The sequence below is a fragment of the Lissotriton vulgaris genome, chromosome 6, assembly GCF_964263255.1.
Source record: "Lissotriton vulgaris chromosome 6, aLisVul1.2, whole genome shotgun sequence".
Classification (NCBI taxonomy): domain Eukaryota; kingdom Metazoa; phylum Chordata; class Amphibia; order Caudata; family Salamandridae; genus Lissotriton; species Lissotriton vulgaris.
Genome location: NC_141694.1, coordinates 16,194,016 through 16,219,551, shown reverse-complemented (window position 1 = coordinate 16,219,551; position 25,536 = coordinate 16,194,016). Strand labels below are relative to the sequence as shown.

General features: G+C 49.8%; 1 protein-coding gene across 2 annotated transcripts in view; it reads left to right on the top strand.

Moving 5' to 3' along the window:
• CRIP3 (cysteine rich protein 3) overlaps positions 1–25,536 on the top strand; it is a 743,798-nt gene that overhangs the window by 453,617 nt on the left and 264,645 nt on the right. For both annotated transcript variants that reach the window (XM_086925848.1, XM_086925847.1), the window contains exon 6: positions 18,896–18,990. In XM_086925848.1, coding sequence (XP_086781974.1) covers positions 18,896–18,990 — 95 coding nt within the window. The remainder of the gene's footprint in view (positions 1–18,895; positions 18,991–25,536) is intronic.

Here is a 25,536-nt window from a genome sequence, read left to right as displayed (position 1 = left end):
CCACATTCCTACCGACCAACAGCACTTCCGTCTTAGCAGCATTCAATTGGAGACAGTTAGCTGTCATCCAATTAGCAACTTCTGCCAGACCTGCTTTGAATCTATTGTTGTCCATGGTAAAGCCTTCCGTTGGGGCAACCACTAGCTGGGTGTCGTCAGCGTAGGAAACTATGTTAAGACCCCATGTTTTAGCGACTGCAGCCAGTGGTTGAACAAAAAGCTGAGCCCCGGGGAACACCCTGCTCAATCAAACGCGCCCTAGAAAGGAAGGGAGGAGTAGAGGCACGGAAAGTTCTGCCGGTCAGAAAAGAACGAAACCAAGCAAGAGCCATATCCGTGATCCCAGCATCTTCAAGACGGTGGAGAAGGATCTGGTGAGAGACAGTGTCAAAAGCGGCACTGAGATCCAGCAGGACCAGTGCCGCCATTTGACCACTGTCCATAATGGAACAAAGGTGCTCAGTCACAGCCAGGAGCGCTGTCTCTGTGCTGTGACCGGACTGAAACCCATGTTGGGTGTCATCCGAAATGTCACCTGCACTCAGAACGCTGGTAGGAACTGAGTTCACATGAGACTCTGCAATCTTCGCCGCCCAAGGTAATAAAGATATGGGCCTGAAGTTTTCTGGTTTTAGTAGGTCTAAAGTGTTTTTTTTTTTTAGAATAGGTGACACCCAGGCCTGCTTCCACCTGGCTGGGACAGTAACCGTAGCAAATGAATTATTAACAAGGTTAAGTAGGGGAGGCAAGCAGTGAAGGGAAAGCTCTCGGAATTGGTCTGGTTTTAAAGGGTCTGCTGGGGAACCAGATTTAATCTGTCTAGTAAGCTTATCGAATTCTTCTCTAGATAGTTAGGGAATAGTTGACATCTTAGAAATTAAACCCGGTGGTGGACCAGGAACAGGGTTATCTAGTGGCACCGGGACAAAGGCTTGATAAATGCCCCGAATTTTGTCCACATAAAAGGTAGCCAGTTCTTCTCATAGGATAGCCGAGGTCGCATTATCTGATTTTTTTTTTTTATATTAAGCTCATTAAGAATTTTAAAGATAACTTTGGCAGGGTTAGTACTGGCTTTTATTTCAGAGGCATAGAATTCTGCTCGCACCCTACAGATAGCTTTGATAAGCCTTTAGCTCCTTCATATAGCTAATCTTTTTCTGTAGAGAGTAGTCCTTTCTCCAATCCCGCTCGTGTCTTTTGCAATGAGTCTTTAGGACGGCCAAGGTATCATTATACCAGGGATTAGTATCCTTTGTACGTCCTTTAACACATCTTTCTGGAATTAGAGTATCCAGCGCCCTGGTAAGCCAGGCACAAAATGAATCGTAGCCTGCCTCCATGTCCGAGAGAGTCCAAAGGATCACGCTCCAGCAGAGCTTGAAACTCCTCCAGCCGGAATTTGCGCCAAGGTCTTTTGATCATAGCCCTTTGACTTTTGCATGCAGTAGTGATAGCGACACATACGGACAACTCCACTAAAAAATGGTCTGTCCACGTTAACGGTTTAGGAGTGGCAGTTCTATAAAGTTCTATATTAGTAAAAATGGGGTCCAGCACATGGCCTCCTATATGTTTAGGGCTTTTAACAAGTTGGAGAAGCTGGAAAGCCGCCAAGTCAGAAATAAGAGTACGCACACTCAGATCCTGGTCAGAATGAAAATGAAAATGAAGGTCACCCAATATATTAAAGTTGGCTGACCCCACCGCATAAGCTTCCACCACTTCCAAAAGAGATGTATTAAAACTTTGCATGGGTCCAAGGGGCCTATATATTAAAAGTCCAGCGAAGGTAAAATGAGTATTAACAGAGATGCTGAAGTGTGCACATTCACCCCCTTTCAAATCGATTTTCTCAAATATGCAGGTATAGCTAGATCTAGCGATTACTGGAATGCCGCCCCCTCTAGTAGTTCTGTTCACCAGCATAATCGAGTATCTAGGGGGTAGCGCTAGATTAGGAATGGTTGTAAGATCATCCCTCATCCAAGTTTCGGTCAGAAAAAGAATATCCGGGGCTTCGTCAACTAAAAGGTCAAAGACCTCAGCATAATGCTTCGGTAGTGACCTAACATTCAGCTGTAATATTTTCAACCATTGCTGGGCAGTAGAATTAACATAGGCGCCTATCGTAGTAGGAGCCAAAAGAGTAAATTTGGAACAAGGACAGGTTGCCGGACCACACAACGGATCGAGCGGACCCAGACATCCTGTAACCTTAGCAGGACGTAGACCTAGCAGCTCCTCTTTAGAGTAGACTATATTACCTGGTGGGTTAGGTCCAGCATCTCTGGCGGGAGGCGGTTGACTGGCGCAGACGGGCTTGCCTTTGGCGCGCCCGCCCACTGCGCGGAAGATGTCCAATACACATTTATAGGACGTGAGGAGGGCGGGAGAAAGTAAAACTAGTCCGCAGCTCTCAATGACACCCCCCCCCCCAAGATGGCGGCTTACCCCTGTCAAATCCGGCGTCCGCACCTGATCGGCTGCGCTCGGATCAAGGACGAGCTGAAGTGGGGCAAGACGAAAGGAACCGCACCAGTAAAGGTACAAATTACAAATGCGCTGAACAGTCAGTAAGTTTTAAAACAGACACAATATATGTAAATTTATAAACAGGCTAAAAACGTGCAAAGTGCAAGCGTGCAAAGTTCTTTTTTTAAAAGACGAGAATAGTCCCTCAGTCTCCCGGCTTCCGCCTCAGGAGTAGCTACACAAAGCTAACATTGGATCTGGGCAATCACTTGCACAGCAGCTTTATTACCTCAAAGTCCATTGATCTTGTGGCAATCCCCCCGGCCGGCGTTGGAGGGCCCTGGATTCCTGCGCAATGGCACCCACTAGCAGCGGCTCCTGCCCTATAACAGGCTCTTCAGATGGATACATCTGCCTGTGGATTCCTCACCTTATGAATATCCCCTGCGCCAGCTTTCGGCTGAGAATTTTCCTAGCTCTCCGCACTGACTAGGTTGTCACAATGCCATTAATCCGCACGACGCCACTGGAGCCATAAGAGGACCACGTAGGCGTGATGTCAGTTCCCTTTTTTCCGCGCTGTCGACGCTAACGTTTTTTTCTGGGACTATCCAATTCTTTCATCTGAATTCTTTGGTATTTCAATTGTATCTTTCTCTTTTGACATGTCTGCCCAGAAGTAGTCTGGCTTTAAGCCTGTAAGGAATGTGGAGGACATATGTCTATTACTGACCTGCATGAAGACTGTTTGTCGTCTGACCACGACGTCGAGGGCTGTTCTTCCTGCAGGAAGATGAACCCGAAGGCTCTGAAGGAACGTGAGGCTAAGCTGTATATGGGCAAGGCAAGGCAAGTAAAAAGAGGTCGAAAAAGTTCAAAGTCTAAGTCCTCGACTTCTCATGACTCCAATAGAAGACATAAGAAAAAGAGACCTGCTTCTCGGCGCCGATCGTCGAAGGCTGTGTAGTCTAGGTCGCCTTCTCGTGCTCCTCGACGTCTAGTTAAGCACTGTATCTCTCCTTCTCCTTCAGTGTCTCCTCGGGCGACTCCCGTCCATACCCTATCACAGGAAGGGGCTCGGGAGCGTTTACCGGCGGGTAGGTTCTCGCCGGCTTCAGAGGGAGTGTCGAATCCGGCTGATGCTGAGGTTCCTTCAGCTCCTGCGGATCCAGCTCCAGCGGCTTAGTTTCCATAGGTGCATCGTTTGGATCTCGAACCGGCTCATCTTCCACAGTTTCACTTCAAGGGGGATTCCTTCAGGTTCAGATCTATCGCATTTTCCTAATGCATTGTATGGCGTTTTTGCCAGGGCCTCATCCCCCTCTGGTGCACCTGCGCGTCCCATGGGTCCTTTGGCATACAATTTGGGTGTTCCTCAACAGTATCCACAGGCCCCCTTTGTGCCCTTTATGCCAGTGATGCCGTCCTGGCACTTCCGGCTCCGAGGAGGTCGACGCCGTATGGGCAATCCCCGGCTCCATCCCGAGAAGCTTCTCTGATTCGATAGCACCGGTTACTACAGTGGATCCTTCTTCTACGCTCTCGGAGCCATCGACTCCACGTGTGGCACCGCCGATGCCGCAGCCAAAGATGCTCTCCAGGAGAGAGGCGCAGAGGTTGTTGGAGGAGGATCAGTACCAGGATGAGAGGGAGGAAGGAGAGGTGAATGACACAGAGGATGTGTTTGAAGACTTGTGTGAGGCAAGTGGACTTGACGTTTCTCCTGAGTGGGACTTTTTCTCTGAGGGCTTCCCCCTCAAAGGATGTTGCTCCATACTGTAGGAGAGTAGGGTCTGCAATCCTATGATCACCCAGATTTTTTGCTTTTGTTTCACTGGTTTACGACTTTCTCTGGCTGTGGGCCTGCTAATCAGACCCACAGCCTGGCTGTTCTCTTTCTAAATTACGATATGTACCCTAGGTGCATTTACCAATTGGTACTGGGCCACCTTATCAGACCCCGTAACGCAGGGCATAGGTGTACCCAGGGCCGCCAGGGGCTGAAGCATGTATTATGCCACCCCTGGCTGGCCTCCTAAATTTGACACAACTGGCTGCACGACAGCTGGGGCGAAGAACGTGTAACCACCCTTCGCTTTAGGTATAGTAGCTCTATATCTAACCATACAATGGACACCCGAGTTCCTATCAGTCACTCCTATGGCAGGCCTTAACAATCCTGAAGGCAGAGTGCGTGGGCTCGTGTGAGCTAGGTTCAGGCCCGAGCCGAGCCCGGTTGCAGCTTGCGGAATCAAGACCCAATAGCTGTTCCATGATAACGCGTACCATATCGGTAACTCCGGTGTCGCGTTATCAAGGCATGTCGAGTAAGGTGTCATACGAATCGGGGTGCTGCCCTCTCACCAATTCTGGCGATGAGGTTAGCATCCCACCCTTCTAGAGGGACACGACATGTACGTAACTGTGAACCCCGGTTAAAGTTAACTGAAGCCTCAGCTCCACAAAATGGATGCTGCCACCACAGACACGAGTCTGACCTCCTGCTGCTGGGAGTCCTTCCAGCGAGGAGCACTTGGACAAAGGGTTTCCTGTCGAGGGCGCTGTTCGCACCGTCCCAGACAGGGTTTGTGTATTCTGGGTAGGTAGGGCTTTGGCGAGAAGGTGACTGCGGAGTGGCACCCCGGTGCTCACTACGCATCTGCCGGTTAGAACCAGTTCCAGGGGCGACAGCCCTGGCCTGGGGAAAGTCCGGCAGGGGAGAGGGGCGTAACTACCCCCCTTCCTGGTCCCACCCTTAGGGCAGGACCTAGTCATGTACCCACCCCTTTCTTTAGAATAAAGACCGGAGCGGGGACCCTTCCAAATTAGATCATCTTTGACTCAAGAACTACTTTCTACGAAAGGACATTCAAGACTCTTCTCAAGATTTCTCCCTTGTGGCTAAGGAGTAGTCACCCTGCATCAGCGGGCACCAACTAAGAACTCTGCGGTTTGCTGTTAGTCCTTCCTCAAGGAATCCGACGGCCCAGCTCACGAGAACCGGCTTCCCTGGCACCTCTGACCTCTACCCACGTCATCAGCTCAGCTGTGATCTGTGGGTGCGACGAGACCTCGAGGGACCGGCCATCATCAGAACCTGCACGCTCTTAAAACCAGCACGACCATCGAGGTAACTCTCTGGTGAGTGCTCTGGGGTCCGAGAAGCCCCGACCCTGAGCCGCTCCAGCACCGAAGTGCAGTCTCCCAGCATCTCCACGATCTGCGTGGGGCCCTTCTGCTCGCTGCTCAGCACGTTGTCTGGTCACTGGCCGCTGGCTTGTGCCCTTCTGTGACGACACCCGAGAATCATCACTGCTGGTCTGGTTGCTCCAGACTGGCCCTTGCTTCCATCTTTGCGAGAAGCACCCCGGACCCTCCTGGTCCACTCAAGACGCCATCTTAGGCCCACCACGTGGCCCTGAGATCTGCCAAGGCTTGTTGCCCATCCTGGGCCCAGCGACGCCGACAGCATCATCCTTCGTGGGACAGCTCGCACCTCCACCGTGGTCGCCGACAACGCCTCCTGGTCCGTGAGACTGCAGAGCCTAGCGTCGCCCACTCACCTGGTCGAGGTGACGGCCAACCGGTGCCTTCCTGGTACCTTCTGACTACTGGCTAGTAGTACGAACTTGGTCCCCTCTGCTTTCAGGTTTCATCAATCTCCGATCCAGGCTTGGATCACTACGAACTATTCAGCACTGGTCGCCGGCCAGCAACTTCTTTTCTTCCGGCTCCTGGCTGGTCAGCGAAGACCCCGACGCCTGTAAGACTTGTGCAGCCGCAGCCCTCGTGGCTAGGTAACTCGGCATTTCGGTGCCTGCATAGCCTCCTTACTCTAGGGTCCTGAGTCCCTCGCTTCCGACTTGCCTTATCGGGTCCGCCCGAGACCTTAATCTTTCCGTGTCCTCGGACACTTGTTTTAATTGTGCACTTGAAGTATTTGCTAAAGAGATTTGGTTTGTGCTTAGTACCCTGTCCTCATAAAGAGTACAGGGCTGTTGTGATTCTTAATAAATATACGGTTTATTTTCATAACACTTGTGTGGTGTCCTTTCACTGGGTGTTCAAGGGGTACATGTGTGGTAAACAGCTGGCTTAACGCGCCCTCTCGAGTCTTTAGCCTTAGACTGCTCGTATCCACGCTACTAGGATAGCTGGTCTATAGGTTGACTTACAACCAAACACCATAAGGGTCGTGGGAACGATACATAGCGGTCGCTAGAATAGCGAACGTTGCATATCGGGCCAACTTCTCACATTGGTGAGCAGCGGTTGGGATTTGAGCTTGCTGTTGTTTTACCACACGTATCCTAAGAATATCTTGTTGAAAGATCGCACAAGTACGGTTAGTACATATAACTAAAAGCTTAGAATACTCTGAGTTCTACTGAACCAGCTGTTGTAGCTCCTCAAGGCTTAGCACACCTTGGCTACAACTCTTAGCAAGGGTACAGTAGGTAAACACGTAGTGTAGGTAGGTGCATCACTTACACCACACTAGAAACAGTATGTCGGACAAAGGAGGAAACTCGGAGTCTCCCCTTGTGTCAGTTGACCCTCCACAGGTCATCCCTTCAGGATATACTGTGCTGAGCTTCAAGGAGTTAAGACGACTGTGTCACTCCAGGAAGATTCAGCAGGGGTCTAACCCCACAACGTCCTTTCTGATTGGTCTCTTGGAGACTTATGATGCCAGAAGAGCTGAGAAACTTCGTAGCTCTTCTAAACCAGAAGGAGACATGCCTCCCCTCGAGGGAACCCGAGACGATCCTGACCTCATCCACCTCGCAACTGAGAACGAAGATGTGGAGGAGGATGAGGATGAGGATCTCTCTGGGGATGAGGCAGATAAGGGACAGGTAGAAGTCGTCAGACTAAGCAGGTCCAACTTAAGCAAACATGATAGCGGTACTGGGGGACCCCTGGGGCCACTATCAGGTCAGCTTAACATTGGGAATGGACGAGCCCGATCTCTGTCAAGAGACTCTGGCTGATCCCTTCGAACCAATGGCTCTCACAACTCTTCTCAGAGAGGGATGACGTCCCCTCAGAGGAGAGTGTACGAAGCTAAGGAAAGGGCAGCCAATCTAAGGATTGAAAGGGAAGAACTTGCCCTGGCCAAAGAAAGGCTTGCCTTTGCTAGAGAGCAACAGTTAAGTGGGGCCGTCCCCACTGGTGGCAGCAATGTACCTAGTAATAGGGAAAAGAGTTTCGATACGAAACACCTTGGTAAGATAGTGCCCCCCTTTAAACAAGGGGACGACATCCACAAATGGATTACTGCTTTGGAGAGGGCCTGCACTGTGCAGGGTGTTCCCCAGAGTCAGTGGGCAGCTATCTTGTGGCTCTCCTTTGAAGGAAAAGGAAGAGACAAGCTCCTCACCACAAGGGTGGAGGATGCTAACAATTACCAAATCTTGAAAAATACACTCGTTGAAGGGTTCGGCCTAACCACTGAGCAGTACAGGGTGCTGTTCAGGGATACCCAGAAAACGCAGTCTCAAGATTGGTCTGATTTTGTCGATTGTGCCACTAAGGCTTTTGAGGGCTGGTTGCTGGGCAGTAAGGTTACTGATTATCAAGGATTGTATAATTTGATGATGAGAGAACAAATTTTAAACAATTGTCAGAACCAGTTGTTGCATCAGCATCTTGTCGACTCGGATCTGACCTCTCCCCAAGAATTGGGAAAGAAGGCAGACAGATGGGTTCGTACAAGAGTTAAACAGAACCAGGGCCAGAATCAAGGTGGTCAGAAGAAAGCAGACCAGAAGGGTAAAGATTCTAAAGGGGAACAAAATGACCAGAAGTCTTCGACAGGTCCCCAACAACCCAAAGAGGGTGGGGGTCAGGCTCCCCAAAAGAAGAAAGAAGGCCAATCCAAAAGATGGTGCCAGTACTGTAAAAGTAAATCTCACTGGTTTAGTGAGTGCACCAAGAAAGGAGGAGGGCAGACTCCTGCCGCTGCAGCCCCTAAGGCACCTGTGCCCCCTAGTACAGTCAGCAGTGGTAGTGCGCCTCCCAAGGGTTTAGTAGGGTTAACCCTGGGTTCTGAGGGGCGTGACAACTTAGTTGGCACACTCACTCAGGCTGTCCTTGTCAGTACAGGGGACGCGGACGTATCCCCTGACGTAAGCCCCAATACTTTGGGCAAATACCGACAGACGCCTTTCATAAATGGAAAGATGGCTCAGGCCTATAGGGACACTTGTGCCAGCGTCACCATGGTGACGCCTAACTTTGTGGACCCTGGACAGATCATGCCAGGTACAGAATTCCTGGTGACCAATGCAAGCAATGTCACTACCAATCACAGTATGGCAATTGTAGCTTTCTCCTGGGGAGGGGTAACTGGCCAAAAGAAGGTTGTAGTTAGTCAAGACCTCCCAGTGGATTGTTTGTTGGGCAATGATTTGGAGTCGTCACAATGGTCAGAAGTGGAGCACCGTACTCACATGGAAATGTTAGGTTTGCCAGCACATGTGTTCGCTGTGACTAGGTCACAGGTCAGGAAATGCCCCACTGAACAGGTGCTGGATCCTGGAACAACGGACCAGACACCTCCCAAGAAAAAGAGCGGTAGGGTTAAGGCTGCGCCTTCCCCCTTGCCCCAGGTCGTGGATCAAGTCTCAGAGGAGGCTGACCTACAGGAATTGAGGGAAACTGAGCCTAGGGAATTCGAACTTGATCAAGTTGAATTCTTGGGTTCGGGGGGACCCTCAAGGGAAGACCTGGGGAAGGACCAGTTAGACTGCCCTTCTCTTGAACCCCTCAGACAGCAGGCTGCTGCTGAGGCTGCTGGGAACGCCACAGGTACCCACAAGGTATACTGGGAAGATGGACTCCTGTACACTGAGTCAAGAGACCCCAAGCCTGGCATGACCAGGAGGCTGGTTGTACCCTTGTCTCAGCGTGGTTTCCTACTTACCTTGGCCCACGAGATTCCCTTAGCAGGTCACTTAGGCCAGACGAAAACGTGGGACAGGCTTGTCTCACACTTTCACTGGCCTCACATGAACGAAGATACCAAGGAGTTTTGCCGCTCCTGTGTCACTTGCCAAGCCAGTGGTAAGTCAGGTGGCACGACAAAGGCCCCCCTTATACCAATGCCTGTGGTGGGGGTGCCCTTTGAACGGGTGGGGATCGACATCGTCGGTCCCATGGAACCACCTACAGCATCAGGACACAAGTTTATACTGGTGGTAGTGGATCATGCCACCAGGTATCCTGAAGCTATTCCCCTTAGGACCACTACAGCACCTGTTGTGGCAAGAGCCCTAGTTGGAGTGTTCTCCAGAGTGGGCTTCCCTAAGGAGGTCGTCTCCGACAGAGGTGCAAACTTTATGTCGAGCTACTTAACTGCTATGTGGAAGGAATGTGGTGTTAACTACAAGTTCACTACGCCCTATCATCCACAATGCAATGGGCTTGTTGAGAGATTCAACAGGACCCTAAAAGGGATGATTCATGGACTACCGGAAAAGCTTCGGCGTAGATGGGACGTCCTGATCCCCTGCCTCTTGTTCGCCTACAGAGAAGTCCCGCAGAAGGGGGTTGGCTACAGCCCTTTTGAACTTTTGTATGGGCATCCTGTAAGGGGACCCCTGTGTTTGGTGAAGGAAGGATGGGAGAGACCTCTCAAAAAGCCTGCAGCCAACATAGTGGACTATGTGCTTGGCCTCCGCTCGCGGATGGCTGAATACATGGAAAAGGCATCTGAAAACCTTAAGGCCAGCCAAGAACTCCAAAAAGCTTGGCATGACCAAAAGGCTGTCTTGACTGTTTACCAGCCCGGACAGAAGGTGTGGGTGTTGGAGCCAGTGGCCCCAGCAGCACTCAAGGACAAATGGTCCGGGCCCTACACCATCCTGGAGAAAAAGGGAGAGGTCACCTACCTGGTCGACCTGGGAACTCCCCGGAGCCCCCACAGGGTGCTTCATGTCAACAGGCTAAAAGCATATGTCGACAGGAAGGACATGAGTTTGCTCATGGCCCTAGACGAGGGACAGGAAGAGGAGAGTGACCCTCTCCCCGACCTGCTCACTCAGAATCCTGACGATGGCTCGGTAGATGGTGTTGTCTTTTGTGGCAGCCTCTCCGAACATCAACAGAGCGACTGTAAACAGGTTCTTCAGTCGTTCAGACATATGTTTTCTCTAACACCCAGTCAGACCGATTGGTGCACCCATGAGGTTGACACTGGTGACAGCTTGCCCGTCAAGAGTAAAATCTACAGGCAGCCTGATCACGTTAGAGACTGCATCAAGAGTGAAGTGCAGAAAATGTTGGAGCTGGGAGTCATTGAACCCTCGGATAGCCCTTGGGCTAGTCCCGTAGTTCTAGTGCCGAAACCTCACACCCAGGGTGGTAAGAGAGAGATGAGGTTTTGCGTAGACTACCGGGGTCTCAATGCAGTCACTAAGACTGACGCCCACCCAATACCAAGGGCAGACGAGCTTATCGATAGATTGGCTTCGGCCAACTACTTAAGTACGTTTGACCTGACAGCTGGGTATTGGCAAATCAGGTTAGCTGAGGACGCCAAGCCTAAAACCGCATTTTCAACCCCTGGTGGGCATTATCAGTTCGTGGTGATGCCCTTTGGTCTGAAAAATGCACCTGCCACCTTCCAACGGTTGGTGAATCAAGTCCTTACTGGGCTGGATGACTTCTGTGCGGCGTATCTTGACGATATTGCTGTCTTTAGCTCCACCTGGGAGGATCACCTGGTCCACCTGCGGAAGACGTTAGAGGCACTGCAAGCAGCAGGTCTCACTATCAAGGCCACCAAGTGCCAGATAGGGCAGACACAGGTTGTATACCTGGGCCACCTTGTAGGTGGAGGTCAGGTTCAGCCACCGGAGAGCAAGATACAGTCAATCAGGGACTGGGCTCCTCCAACCACCCAGACTCAGGTTCGAGCTTTCTTGGGCCTGACTGGTTACTATAGGAAGTTTGTCAGGAACTATGGTTCCATTGTGACACCATTAAACGAACTGACAAGTAAGAAAATGCCAAAAAAGGTTCAGTGGACAGCGAGCTGTCAAAAAGCATTCGATGACCTAAAGCAGGCCATGTGCACGGCGCCTATCCTCAAGAGTCCGGACTACTCCAAACCATTCATTGTCCAAACAGATGCTTCTGAGTTGGGTGTGGGAGCTGTTCTTTCTCAACTGAATTTTGATGGTCAAGACCAGCCCATTGCTTTTATAAGCAGAAGGCTGACCCCTAGAGAGAAGAATTGGTCAGCTATTGAGAGGGAGGCCTTTGCTGTGGTTTGGGCCCTGAAGAAGCTGAGGCCATACTTGTTTGGCACTCACTTCAAGATTCAGACCGACCATAAGCCCCTCTTGTGGCTAAATCAGATGAAGGGTGAAAACCCCAAACTGCTTAGGTGGTCCATTTCCCTACAGGGGATGGACTTTACAGTGGAACATAGACCTGGTACTGATCATGGCAATGCCGATGGGCTCTCCAGATATTTCCACTTAGAACAAGAAGACTCACCTGGTCAAGGTTAGCTTATTGTTCCGACGTTTGGGGGGGGGGTCATGTAGGAGAGTAGGGTCTGCAATCCTATGATCACCCAGATTTTTTGCTTTTGTTTCACTGGTTTACGACTTTCTCTGGCTGTGGGCCTGCTAATCAGACCCACAGCCTGGCTGTTCTCTTTCTAAATTACGATATGTACCCTAGGTGCATTTACCAATTGGTACTGGGCCACCTTATCAGACCCCGTAACGCAGGGCATAGGTGTACCCAGGGCCGCCAGGGGCTGAAGCATGTATTATGCCACCCCTGGCTGGCCTCCTAAATTTGACACAACTGGCTGCACGACAGCTGGGGCGAAGAACGTGTAACCACCCTTCGCTTTAGGTATAGTAGCTCTATATCTAACCATACAATGGACACCCGAGTTCCTATCAGTCACTCCTATGGCAGGCCTTAACAATCCTGAAGGCAGAGTGCGTGGGCTCGTGTGAGCTAGGTTCAGGCCCGAGCCGAGCCCGGTTGCAGCTTGCGGAATCAAGACCCAATAGCTGTTCCATGATAACGCGTACCATATCGGTAACTCCGGTGTCGCGTTATCAAGGCATGTCGAGTAAGGTGTCATACGAATCGGGGTGCTACCCTCTCACCAATTCTGGCGATGAGGTTAGCATCCCACCCTTCTAGAGGGACACGACATGTACGTAACTGTGAACCCCGGTTAAAGTTAACTGAAGCCTCAGCTCCACAAAATGGATGCTGCCACCACAGACACAAGTCTGACCTCCTGCTGCTGGGAGTCCTTCCAGCGAGGAGCACTTGGACAAAGGGTTTCCTGTCGAGGGCGCTGTTCGCACCGTCCCAGACAGGGTTTGTGTATTCTGGGTAGGTAGGGCTTTGGCGAGAAGGTGACTGCGGAGTGGCACCCCGGTGCTCACTACGCATCTGCCGGTTAGAACCAGTTCCAGGGGCGACAGCCCTGGCCTGGGGAAAGTCCGGCAGGGGAGAGGGGCGTAACTACCCCCTTCCTGGTCCCACCCTTAGGGCAGGACCTAGTCATGTACCCACCCCTTTCTTTAGAATAAAGACCGGAGCGGGGACCCTTCCAAATTAGATCATCTTTGACTCAAGAACTACTTTCTACGAAAGGACATTCAAGACTCTTCTCAAGATTTCTCCCTTGTGGCTAAGGAGTAGTCACCCTGCATCAGCGGGCACCAACTAAGAACTCTGCGGTTTGCTGTAAGTCCTTCCTCAAGGAATCCGACGGCCCAGCTCGACGAGAACCGGCTTCCCTGGCACCTCTGACCTCTACCCACGTCATCAGCTCAGCTGTGATCTGTGGGTGCGACGAGACCTCGAGGGACCGGCCATCATCAGAACCTGCACGCTCTTAAAACCAGCACGACCATCGAGGTAACTCTCTGGTGAGTGCTCTGGGGTCCGAGAAGCCCCGACCCTGAGCCGCTCCAGCACCGAAGTGCAGTCTCCCAGCATCTCCACGATCTGCGTGGGGCCCTTCTGCTCGCTGCTCAGCACGTTGTCTGGTCACTGGCCGCTGGCTTGTGCCCTTCTGTGACGACACCCGAGAATCATCACTGCTGGTCTGGTTGCTCCAGACTGGCCCTTGCTTCCATCTTTGCGAGAAGCACCCCGGACCCTCCTGGTCCACTCAAGACGCCATCTTAGGCCCACCACGTGGCCCTGAGATCTGCCAAGGCTTGTTGCCCATCCTGGGCCCAGCGACGCCGACAGCATCATCCTTCGTGGGACAGCTCGCACCTCCACCGTGGTCGCCGACAACGCCTCCTGGTCCGTGTGACTGCAGAGCCTAGCGTCGCCCACTCACCTGGTCGAGGTGACGGCCAACCGGTGCCCTCCTGGTACCTTCTGACTACTGGCTAGTAGTACGAACTTGGTCCCCTCTGCTTTCAAGTTTCATCAATCTCCGATCCAGGCTTGGATCACTACGAACTATTCAGCACTGGTCGCCGGCCAGCAACTTCTTTTCTTCCGGCTCCTGGCTCGTCAGCGAAGACCCCGACGCCTGTAAGACTTGTGCAGCCGCAGCCCTCGTGGCTAGGTAACTCGGCATTTCGGTGCCTGCATAGCCTCCTTACTCTAGGGTCCTGAGTCCCTCGCTTCCGACTTGCCTTATCGGGTCCGCCCGAGACCTTAATCTTTCCGTGTCCTCGGACACTTGTTTTAATTGTGCACTTGAAGTATTTGCTAAAGAGATTTGGTTTGTGCTTAGTACCCTGTCCTCATAAAGAGTACAGGGCTGTTGTGATTCTTAATAAATATACTGTTTATTTTCATAACACTTGTGTGGTGTCCTTTCACTGGGTGTTCAAGGGGTACATGTGTGGTAAACAGCTGGCTTAACGCGCCCTCTCGAGTCTTTAGCCTTAGACTGCTCGTATCCACGCTACTAGGATAGCTGGTCTATAGGTTGACTTACAACCAAACACCATAAGGGTCGTGGGAACGATACATAGCGGTCGCTAGAATAGCGAACGTTGCATATCGGGCCAACTTCTCACACATACTATTCTGTGATCAGGAAGGTGGCGGATCTTTTGGATTTACAGCTTCCTATGGCTGAGCATAAGCCTAATCTTCTTACGGAGGTGCTTCATTCGCCTTCTTCAGTGGTTGAACCAATCTTACCATTTAATGATGCTCTGGCTTAGCCAATACTTGATGTTTGGCGCAACCATCTATCTGCTCCTGCAGTTTAAAGATCAGTGTCCAGAAGGTATAGGCCTGCTCCTGGGGATACAGTTTTCCTTTCGTCTCACCCCTCACCTGAGTTTGGTGGTACAGGCTTCTTTTTCGAAGCAGTCTACAGGGTCTTTTCCGCAAGCTCCCGCCGACAGGGTTTCAAAGAAGCTGGAACAGTTTGCAAAAAAGGTATTTTCTTCAGCTAGCATTGCTCTGAAATCTACCAAAGCCACTTGTCTCTTGGCTAGATGTATTCATGCCTTAATGGACTCTGCCAAACGGCTTCTTCCTAAGTTGTCTGAGGAAGACCAGGTAAATCTGAGCGAGGTGTTTGCGGACTCTCAGGCTGCCTCTCGCCAAGTCATCCAGTCTGGCTTGGACACTTCAGGGGTAATCAGCGACGCCGCAGCAGTTCCACTCCTTCAAGGAGGGTATCCTGCATATTTCTCCCAGCCTCCTATGGCATGCCCTGTGGCCCCAATTATCCACATGGACCCAAGTTTGGTTACTGCTGGTTGATCTGTCCTAAGCACCGTCTGAACCTCTAAAACCACTCTTGGCGTAAACCACCGTCTAACTCAGTGGAGAACTTCAGGAAGATGTCCCTGCTGGAGAAGGTGAACGTGTCCGGTGGAACCCAAAGGTGGATTCAAGTTCAGAAGTACCTGCAAGCAGAGGGGAACAGACTATGCTACTCAAGAGTGATCAGAAGGCACAGAAAACGAATGCCCACCGATGTTGGGTGTTGCAGGAGAGTTGTCTATGACCTTGGAGCTGCAGCTGTGTGTGCCAGGCGACGCTGTGGATGACAAGGAGCCGTTCACGAGCTGTCCCACGTCGGATGTTGACAGATGAGGGGTCGGGGTCTGCCAGGAGCACCAACAAGCCTTGTCAATCGCAACCAATGTGGGAAGTGAAAAAAGTGCAGCGTTGGGACCAGCAAGGTCCAAGTGACTCGCCACAAGAAGGGGAGTCTGAGTAGGCCCCGAGCAATCAGGGGAGCTAGCTGGAATCAAAGAAGACCCTAGAGAGGACCCACAGGCCGGTGGCACTGGACTTGCAAGAGGACATTGAGCAGCTTCACCAAGATGCAGGCCCACAGTGCAAGTGATGTGGAGAGGGCGAAGATCTTGGTCACAGGAGATGCTTGCGAGTGGGCCTACTTGGAGCCCGAAGATCTGAGGAAGAGAGCCAACAATCCTTCAAAACTACAAGTTGATGCGGTGCATAGTTGTCGGTTCCTGCATTTCTGATGAGGGATACTGGCTTCAAACTCTGTGAAGACATTGCAGACCTCGAGGGAGTTGTAGAACCACCACCTGTTTTCCTGAGCCTTTTGGAGACTGTGGGAACCAAGGAGCAGCAGACCAGTTAGCTTGGTTGTGGTGCCTGCAGATACAGGGAAGTGACTGCTTCACTTCAAGGGGGATTCCTTCAGGTATCTTGGATGTCCACAGGCATTGGAAGGCTCTTGTATGGAGCACAGGCTCAGACGTTGCAGACTTGCAGGACTAGACAAGGATGAGCAGGAGAATGCCCAGTTGCAGTCTCAGTGCCCAGTGCAAAAGTCAAGAGTGCCCAGATGGTCGAAGAACTGGTATCTTGATCTGAATCTGGTCCCATGACTAATCTAGGAACCCACCCACAGGTAAGCCCTTAAGTACTCTAAGGGAAGGGTTGGGATGATTCAGTGGTCCCTCCCAGGGAAGGGGCTGGACAGTGGGGAGGATACTCCCCTGTCCTTTGTCCAGTTTTGCGCCAGAGCGGGAGCCAATGGCTCCAAGTACTGGTTTGAACTGGACTATGCAAGGAGGGCACCAACTGTGGCCTGCAAGCAGTCTCAGCGGCGCAGGCATGCGCCCTACCCTGCCCAAATACACTAAATCCTTTCTGGGAGGTGGTCACACCTTCCTGTGACAGGATATCTATTGTTCTGCATTCCCCTGCTCTAGCTTGACTCAGCGGCAGGAGGGCAGAAACATGTCTCTGGCTTGCAGCAGGCCTAGCTTGCTGTCAGGTTCAGGAAGACTGGTACCAGGAGCACTGAGGGCTTCCCAGAGGAGCTTTATAGTGCATGACATCATACTCGCACACCGTTTACGGTGAGGGGGTATGATTCCAACATGTTTGATACCAAACATGACTGGGTTCCTTACAGCCGGTTTAGAGATAGTCATCGCCTAATGACGCATGGCTACTCTATGTATCATAATGGCTTATGCACTTACAAACCGGGAGAGTGGACTCCGAAGGTTGTTGGGGTGTCTTACTCATGCAGGGGCACCATCACACTTGGAACCTAGCACCCTGCCTTCAGGATTTAAAGGCCTGCTTTAGGGGTGACTTATAGGTTCTAAGTGCAGTGACCTCAGATATAGGGAAACCGGTATCTGTTGCAAGTAGTGCTAGCACCAGCTTACACAGGCTGCAATGGCTGGCCTGTAGTCAGTTTGAATGGTCTGTCATGGGAGACTCCTGTGGACCTATGCCCTGGGTACCTCGCTATCATATACTAGGGATGTATAAGGGTACACCAGTAGCCAATCTGGTATGTACCCAATTACTCACCATAACCAATTTAGGGGAGAAAGCACAGAGACTGGGATCCTGATTAGCAGGATCCCAGTCAGACTAGTCAGGAACAGCATATCACCAGGCAGAAGGATCCTGCCTTCCTACAGTTGCCTTCCCTCTTGTGCCACCAGAAGTGCTTGCCTGGCTGTATTAATTAGACAGTGCTGCATAGGTCCTTACCCACAACTGCCTTCGGTTGAATTTACAACCAACTTCCTAACAGATTTCCTGCATTCTGCACCTCCTTCCTTTGAGCCCTTGCTCCTGTTCAACAAAGCCCTGACTAACACTGATGTACACTTGGGCTTACTCTTGCCCACCAGTGAACAGGCAGGTGGTTAGACACCACAGACTGCTACATGGTGACTGTGTTGATTTTGTCTTGTCCTTGTTGTACTGTTCTCACACTTTCTCTCAGATGACTGCTGATGCTGTGGTTTGTACAGCTTGAAGACTGTCAGTGACTAATAGTACGCACACATAAGCTACTGTACATGATGATAGCACAGCCCACACTGTATGAAGTTGTGTTGCCAGTTGCCCAGAAAACTCCACCTTATGGGCACAGCAGGCCTCTTTGTAAGGTTATCTGTATGCATAAAGTTAGTTGCTGCTGTTGAGATTGACACAGCTGGATTTTCACTAGAAGTATTTAATTGGCAAGAAACTCAAACATGATCAGACATCAATGACAGAACAGTCACCAATTGATCCCCAGACCAACAATTAGAATAAAAAATACAGCTAGCACGCAATGCGTGTGACATCAAATGCAAAAAGAACAATTGATGGATGGAATGCTGAACAATGCAAATGCTCTCCCTCAGTACAGAGACCTGGGCCAAAATCCATTGTTTGCTCACCACGAAACCAGTTAGAACCCAGTCATATGCAACCGAAACCAATCCTAGTATGCTTATTTCTGGTCCAGGGAGGACCTGGCCTAGCAGTTCGGGCTGGACTGTTTCCATAAGGAACAGGGTCAAGATTGATTTACATATGGCTGGGTCCAAACTGGGGTGACGCGGTGAGCAAAAAAATGTGAATTTAGGCACAGATCTCTGTACAGGTGTGTGTGTGTGTGTGTTTGATGTTGTTCAGCATTCGGTCTATCTGTTGCCTTTTTTTGCTGTAACATTATCACAACACTTAACAAATGAATATTAATTCCCTATTGTGTATATTAAATGAATTAATGAAATGCCTTTCGACCTTATCAATGAGGTCAGGTTAATATGTATGGTTCTGTATGATTAAGATTCCTTCCCTATTTTACATATAAAAATGAGCTGACCCTTTATGATACTCCACTCTGCAAGCCGGTCATTTCTCTACTTCTAGTTCTTTAGTGAGTCTGAATTGTATTCTTCAAAAAGAAAGGTCTTTGCAACCCAGTTGAATGTGAATATTGTGTGAGTACAATGTGATTATCTTCCAAAGTATAGAGTTTGAATGCTTATTAAATGAAGTAAAATACATATGAATGAGAAGGTTCTGGGTATGCTTTACTGTCCCCTCAAAGAAATTAAACATCTCTGTTTGGAGGGAAATGCTGTAGCATTTTCTTGATGTCCTCTCTTCTGATCTCATGAAATGCGTTCTTTGCACTAATTATTTGTACATTTTATTTCAGCTGAAAAGGTGATGTCTCTAGGAAGGAACTGGCATCGCCCGTGTCTGCGATGCCAAAGATGTAAAAAGACACTTATATCAGGGAGCCATGCAGAAGTAAGTGACTATTGACCAGAGGGCATATATGTGGAAGCTATATTGGAACTGTTAAGGAGGGAAAGTAAGTCATACTCTATTCCTGGCAGGACATGGTCCTGGATTGCTTTAAGCAGGATCAGGCGATGGCCAAGTCCTTGGGCCTCTCAGTGGCCATACGTCCCTTTTGCCCCTTTCGTGGTCACGGAAGGGGCTTTCACCTGCACCAGTCGTATCCCAGCCACAAGACCATGCAAGTTCAGCAGCCTCTGTGCGGCTCCTTACGACCCCATGGGTCAGGCGGCCAGAGGTCTGGTCTGTCCACTCCTCCTCTTGTAGAACATTGAAACCTTCTCAGGGGTCTCACTGATGCACCTGGTCCTTTTAAACCAACAAAGAGATTGGCACAGAAGCTGTAATATAAAATATATATTTTAATAACCTCAGATGAGGGAGACTGTGTGGGAGGCATTCTAAGGAGTACAGAAAACATTGGGCCCGATTCACAGAATGAACTTAAGACTCAATCCTAAACTTACTACTATTTTGGTATTCACAGAATTCACTTACTACTTTTGGCATTCACATAATGTACTTACTACTTTTGGTATTCACAGAAGTTAGGATTTTGTCTTAAGTCTGTCTTAAGTTTGTCTTAAGTCTGTCTTAAGTCTGTCTTAAGACTAACTTAAGACAAAATCCTAACTTCTGTGAATACCAAAAGTAGTAAGTGCATTCTGTGAATACCAAAAGTAGTAAGTGCATTCTGTGAATACCAAAATAGTAGTAAGTTTAGGATTGAGTCTTAAGTTCATTCTGTGAATCGGGCCCATAGACCTTATATATGCTTAGGTTACATTAGTCAGCATAAAACCAAGGGGAGTTCCTGGCACATGTAAGCATGCAAAATGACTAATATGGGTATACAAGATGTGCTTGCTCAACAAAGTGGGAGGAGAGTTACTTCTCCATACCGGAGCAAGAATATCCTGGCAGTTCTAAACTAGGAGCATGTGCATTCTACTAGCTAGGCCTCTGAGCATGTGCAAGGCTCTGAAGAGGGAAACAGCACATGGTGAGCACCTGGCTACCTAAAATGGCTTCCAAGTACAAAATGGCTTTCAGCTCATGCTAACAAATCCCTGCAATCTTCAACACTCCTGCAGCCTCCAAACCTTCCTAGTCTAAGATCATTGGCAGCCAGTTGGTGGCAGGATCAGCCATCACCTCCACTACTGTCTAATCACCCCATTGGACAGGTGGCCCCGCCCCTTCTGGACCATCCCACTCTCCTTGCCTCCAATTTATGACCTGCTGAAGGAAAACCATCTGAATTTGCTTCAGGGGAAAGTCGGGACTCTCTTGGCCAAGGGAGCCATAGAGAGGGTTCTTGCGTCAAAAGTAGGCTGTGGTTGTTATATCTGCTACTTTCTGGTCTTGAAAAAAGACCAGGGCCTTCGTCCTATCCCAGATCTGTGAGCCCTCAGCTTCTTCCACAAAGAGGAAAAGTTCAAAACGTTCACTCTGGCTCAGATCCTGTCAGCCCTAGTCCCTTTATCTCAACGGCGGGCTGTTGAAGGCGAGCTCACCCCAGATGATCCCTTTCATCGGAGCGGTTCTGGACACGGTGCAGTTTCGGGCCTATCTTCCAGAGTGCCATGTCAAAGATATTCAGGCTGATAGGGATGTTTCAGGCTCTGTCCTGGATTTCACTGAGACTGAGGCTGCTGGGCCTCACCACCTCCTGCTGGTGACACATGCCAGATGGCACATACAGGCTCTGCAGTGGAACCTGAGGTTTCCAGTGGGTGCAGCATCAGGGAAATCTCTCTACGACATGGTCCAGATCATGGTCCAGATCTCGGAGGGAACATCATAGGACCTGCAGGGGTGGCTGACCAAGTGCGACTGGGTCAGAGGCAGACCCCTGTCCCTCCCCAACCAGATCACACAGACAGATGCGTCACTCCTGGGATGGGGGTGGACATTTGGGTGAGATGGAGATCAAAGCACTCTGGTCTCCGGCAGAACCCGGATTCCACATCTCCTTAATGAATCTCCGAGCGATTTGCTTGGCATTGAAAGTTTTCTTTTCCTTCCATAAAGGGGAAAGCTGGTTCAGGTGTTCATAGACAACACAACCGCAACATGTTAATGCAACAAACCAGGCTGGTGGGTTTGTGGACCCTTTGTCAAGAGGCACTGCGTCTATGGACATGGCTGGAACAACAGGGCATATCCCTGAAGGCTCAGTAACTGGCAGGTTCCCTGAAAGCTTGGTAAGGCCTCTTCTGTCTGGCCAAATGAGTGCTGGCCTTGCCAACTGGGGTCTACCCTTATTCCCAAACAATATGTTAAGAACCTTGGTATGAAAATTGACCAAGCTCTCGCGATGAGAGCACATTCTGGTCACCACCGGATTGTTATCAAAACATGCATCTTCTGTGCAGAATTCCTTACCTTCCTACATCGACCAGAAGAACGCTAGTACAAGCCCTAGTAAAAAGCAGGTTAGATTATGGCAATGCTCTTTTGGCAGCAGGAAATGAGACACTGGTAACCAATTTACAGATAGTCCAAAACACTGCAGCCAGGCTAGTTTTCAATCTTTTTCCTGCCACCTCTTCGGCCCTGTTGCTAAAGGAGCTGCACTGGCTGACTGGAAAAAAGGTGCTTTTTCAAGATCTGCTCTCATTTACAATGTTCTCAGAGGCAAAGCACCCAGATATCTTCAACAAAAAATTAAACCGTACATACCTAGAAGTTTAAGACCGCGTGAACAAGCCCTATTATGTGCCCCCCGCATTCATTTAATGGGATGCGGGGGAAGAGCTTTCTCCTACCTTCTTGCCTGTTTTTGGCACAAGCTTCCATTATACGTCCGAACTTGTACGAATTTTTACAAATTCAGGAAGTTGCTAAAAGCCCCCCTATTTTAAATCACTTTATTCCGCTTTGGAATGATACATGCTAAAATGGTACAGCGCCAAGATGCCCACGGGTGAGTTGTGCGCTATATTAAATTTAAATAACATAAAGCCAGGGCAGACAAACTCCGCCATGAATGCCTACCGGATTACGTATGGAGTCTCCAACCGGTGTTGGTACAAGGTCTCTTTCAAAAGTGGGGAGAGCCTGGGTTAGATCTGTTCGCCTCCGGCGTGAACAGTTTTGTGAGTTGGATTTTCTAGGGCTTCACTCGCTCAGTGACTCTTTTTGTCGCGAGTGGAGCTCGGACCTCCTGTGTGCCTTTCCGCCAAAGCAACTCCTGTCCAGAGTACTCAAAAAGGTCAGGAGCGATCAGCGATGGAGTCTGGTGTCCCAAGGTTCTCTAAATCGGCATCGATCCTCCAATCAGGCTGCCCCTTTGGGAGGATCTTCTGTCGCAGCAGCAAGAGAGGGTGCTCCACCTGAACAGGTCTACTCTATGCCTTCTTGCATGGAGATTAAGAGGCTGCAGTTGACAGCATTCAACCTTTTTCCTGAAGTCTGTAATGTTTTGGCAGTTAGGCGTCACTCTGCCAAGACAGTGTACGCCTGCCGGTGGCAAGAAATTTGTAAAATACTGAACAGAAAGATCAATTGATGTTTTTTCTGCTTCCCTCTCTCAAGTCCTTCTCTTTATGTAAACCCTTGCCCTGGGTCTGCTCTGGGCACTCTTAAAGGGTATCTTTGGCCTTGTCTGCCTTCTTGAGGCTGCCAGAACAACCCTCTTTATTAAAGTCCTCAATTCATATATAGATTTCTTAGGAGGCTTGTACATATGTTCCCACCTGCCCTATTCATCATACCTTAGTAGGTCCTTAATTTGGTTCTCACCTTCCTGATGTGAGCTCAGTTTGAACCTCTACACAACTGCCCCCTCTGACTGATTACAATCAAAACATCCTTTTTAGTGTCAAAAACGTCTGCCAGTAGGGTGAGTGCATTACAGGCTCTGTCATCCAAGCTTCCTCACCGGACTATCTTACCTGATACGTTGGTGCTTCGCACTACCCTTCGTTCTTACCAAAAGTGGTAACCTCATTCTATGTGGGGAAATCGTTGGTCAATTTCTATGCTCCTCCACACCCCTTTAAAGAAGAGCAGCAACTCCACCGTCTGGACTCAAAAAAGCATTGTCATTCTACCTTGACCGCACTAAAGTGTTCGGGTGGACGACCAACTCTTCGTGGGGTAAGTTGGATCATAGAAAGGTTGTGCGGTGCATAAGAGTACTATCTTGCGATAGGTCGTCCTCTGCATCAAAATTTGCTGTGCTGTGGATAAAAAGCAGCCTCTTGAAGGCTTAAGGGCTCCTTCCACCAGAGCTAAGGCTGCTACCCGGGCATTGCAAAGAGGAGGTCCAAAGGGACGGCCTTTTTGGCTGCTCTGTCCTGCAATACTGCCTGCTCTAACAGCAGTCCCTGGTATAGCTTGGATATCTATTCAAAGGTAAAGAATCTGCAGCTAGATTACTTTTTCAGATGGATAAGTTGCTTCCCTTCGGTAACGCCTTATTTGGTAGAGACATGATCCATCTGCAGATTCCTTACCGTCTCACCCAGCCTCCCAGCACTGTGAACAGGCTTTTAGTCAGGGCTGATTCCTTTCAGGGCCCTAGTTGTTCTAAACACACCACTAACAGTGCAGTTAATGACTGCACGTGAAAAGGAACTGATGTCAGTGCACTGATGTGGTGCCTATTTAGGTAACTCAGACATCGCTTCCAGCGCCGATGGTGTCACGTAGAGCCGAACACCACCACCTACCGGTGCTCAAGGGTATTTCTCGAGCAAAAGTCTTCTGGATCCAAACTTACATCTGGGATACTCAAAGGTATAAAGAATCTGCAGCTAGATCATGTCTCTACTAGATAAGGCGATACCGAAGGAAAGTAACTTGTCCTTTGGTGCTATTGCTAGTGAGGAGAGTTCCCGGGGGTTTCATGTAGAGGTTGAAGAGGATAGGTGACGTGGTGGATTCCTGGGAGAGTCCATGTTTGATGTCTAGCTTCTGGGACTTGGAGGTGGCTGTGTTGATTAAATGCTGTGGGAATGATAGAGGAGAACTATGAAGAGCAAAATCTTCATAGGAAACTGCTTTGGGGATGTTTCAGTGAGGTCTGACAGGGGGTTGAAGGATGACCATTTTGGGGTGTTAAGCAGAGTGGTGGGAAGGAGAGAAAAGGGCGCCAAGCTGACATATTTTATATTCTTTCTGAAGAGGATGATAACATTGTATTTGTCTGTTGAATGTGCCATTGGTAGTCTGCGGTTTATGAAATGCTTCACTTCATTGAAGATGTTGCTGCTTCCGTTTCCGCTTCACTGATGGTGTAGAATTTGCCCTGGGCGGATGTCATGGCATGGTCTTTGTGTAGCACCAAAGGGTTTTAGTGGATTGAAGACAGCCGATCTAACAGGGTACCTATTCTTCTATTTCCGTTAATGTTTGTGGATGGTGTGTTTGATCGAAGGATCATTAGAGTACCATGGTGCTTATTATTGCAGTTTGTTTTATGTTGATGCAGGTTGTGTGATTTACCTGACTTGAGGTGAAGTTGGTGAGGAACGTATTGATTTTGGACTTTGGGGCAGGGCTGCAGGATGAGAAAAGTCTAAGCTGCCTCTTGTAAATGGAAATTATGTTGATGGATGTACAGTTTTGTTGCCTTTTTGGTTGACCTTGATATGCTAGTTTGACTTGTAGCATAATGATGAGGTCGTGAGCTGGTGAGTCCAGCCCAAGAGTATTGGTGGATTGCATTGGGTGATTAGTGAAGCTGAGGATGTGGCCTTTCAAGGTTCGAGGCATGTGGGCTGCTGAATTCATATCTGTGCATAGATCGCCGCCTAGTGTTGGGTCCGGATGATTGCACATTGTTGTCCTGGAAGAGTCTTCGAAGTATCACGAGATAGGTGGCTCCTCCCCTGGACTACAGTGCGCATGGGCATCGCCTCCATCCCCAGATTGTTTTTTTCCGCCATTGGGTTCGGATGTGTTTAGGTTCCCTCTGTCGGAACCGATAGTTGTTCGACTTTCTACTCGAGACCAAAAGGTCTTTAGGCTGAGCGTCGGTATAGTTGCGTTCGGGTTTCTTGTCTGACTCTCAGCTCCGAACTCTTCCTACCCTTCCGCGTGCTTTCGGCGCGGACGGGCCTACACTACACTTCTGCTATGGAGCGGACACCGTTTAAGAAGTGCCCGGTGTGTAACTCCAAATATTCACACCTCGACGTGCACCCCGTGTGCAATACATGCTTGTCACCGGACCATAACGAAGACAGCTGCATGGCGTGTTCGAAATTCCGGTGCAAGAAGACTCTGAAGATTCGTCGGGCCAATAGGCTCCAGGCTAAGTTCTCGGCTACCGCGGCGCCCCCACCAGACTACATATTCCAAGAATCTGTTGAAGGCGAAGACGACGTACAAGGTTCGGAATCTAGTCCCGCGTCCGAAGGGGAGACCTACGACGCGGGTGATGAAGGCTTTGACGAAGTCGCCGACGAGGTAGGGGACGACGATCGGGCTTTTGCCACTGTAGGGGATAGCTCGGAGGAGGAGCATCCCCAACCACACTCAGGG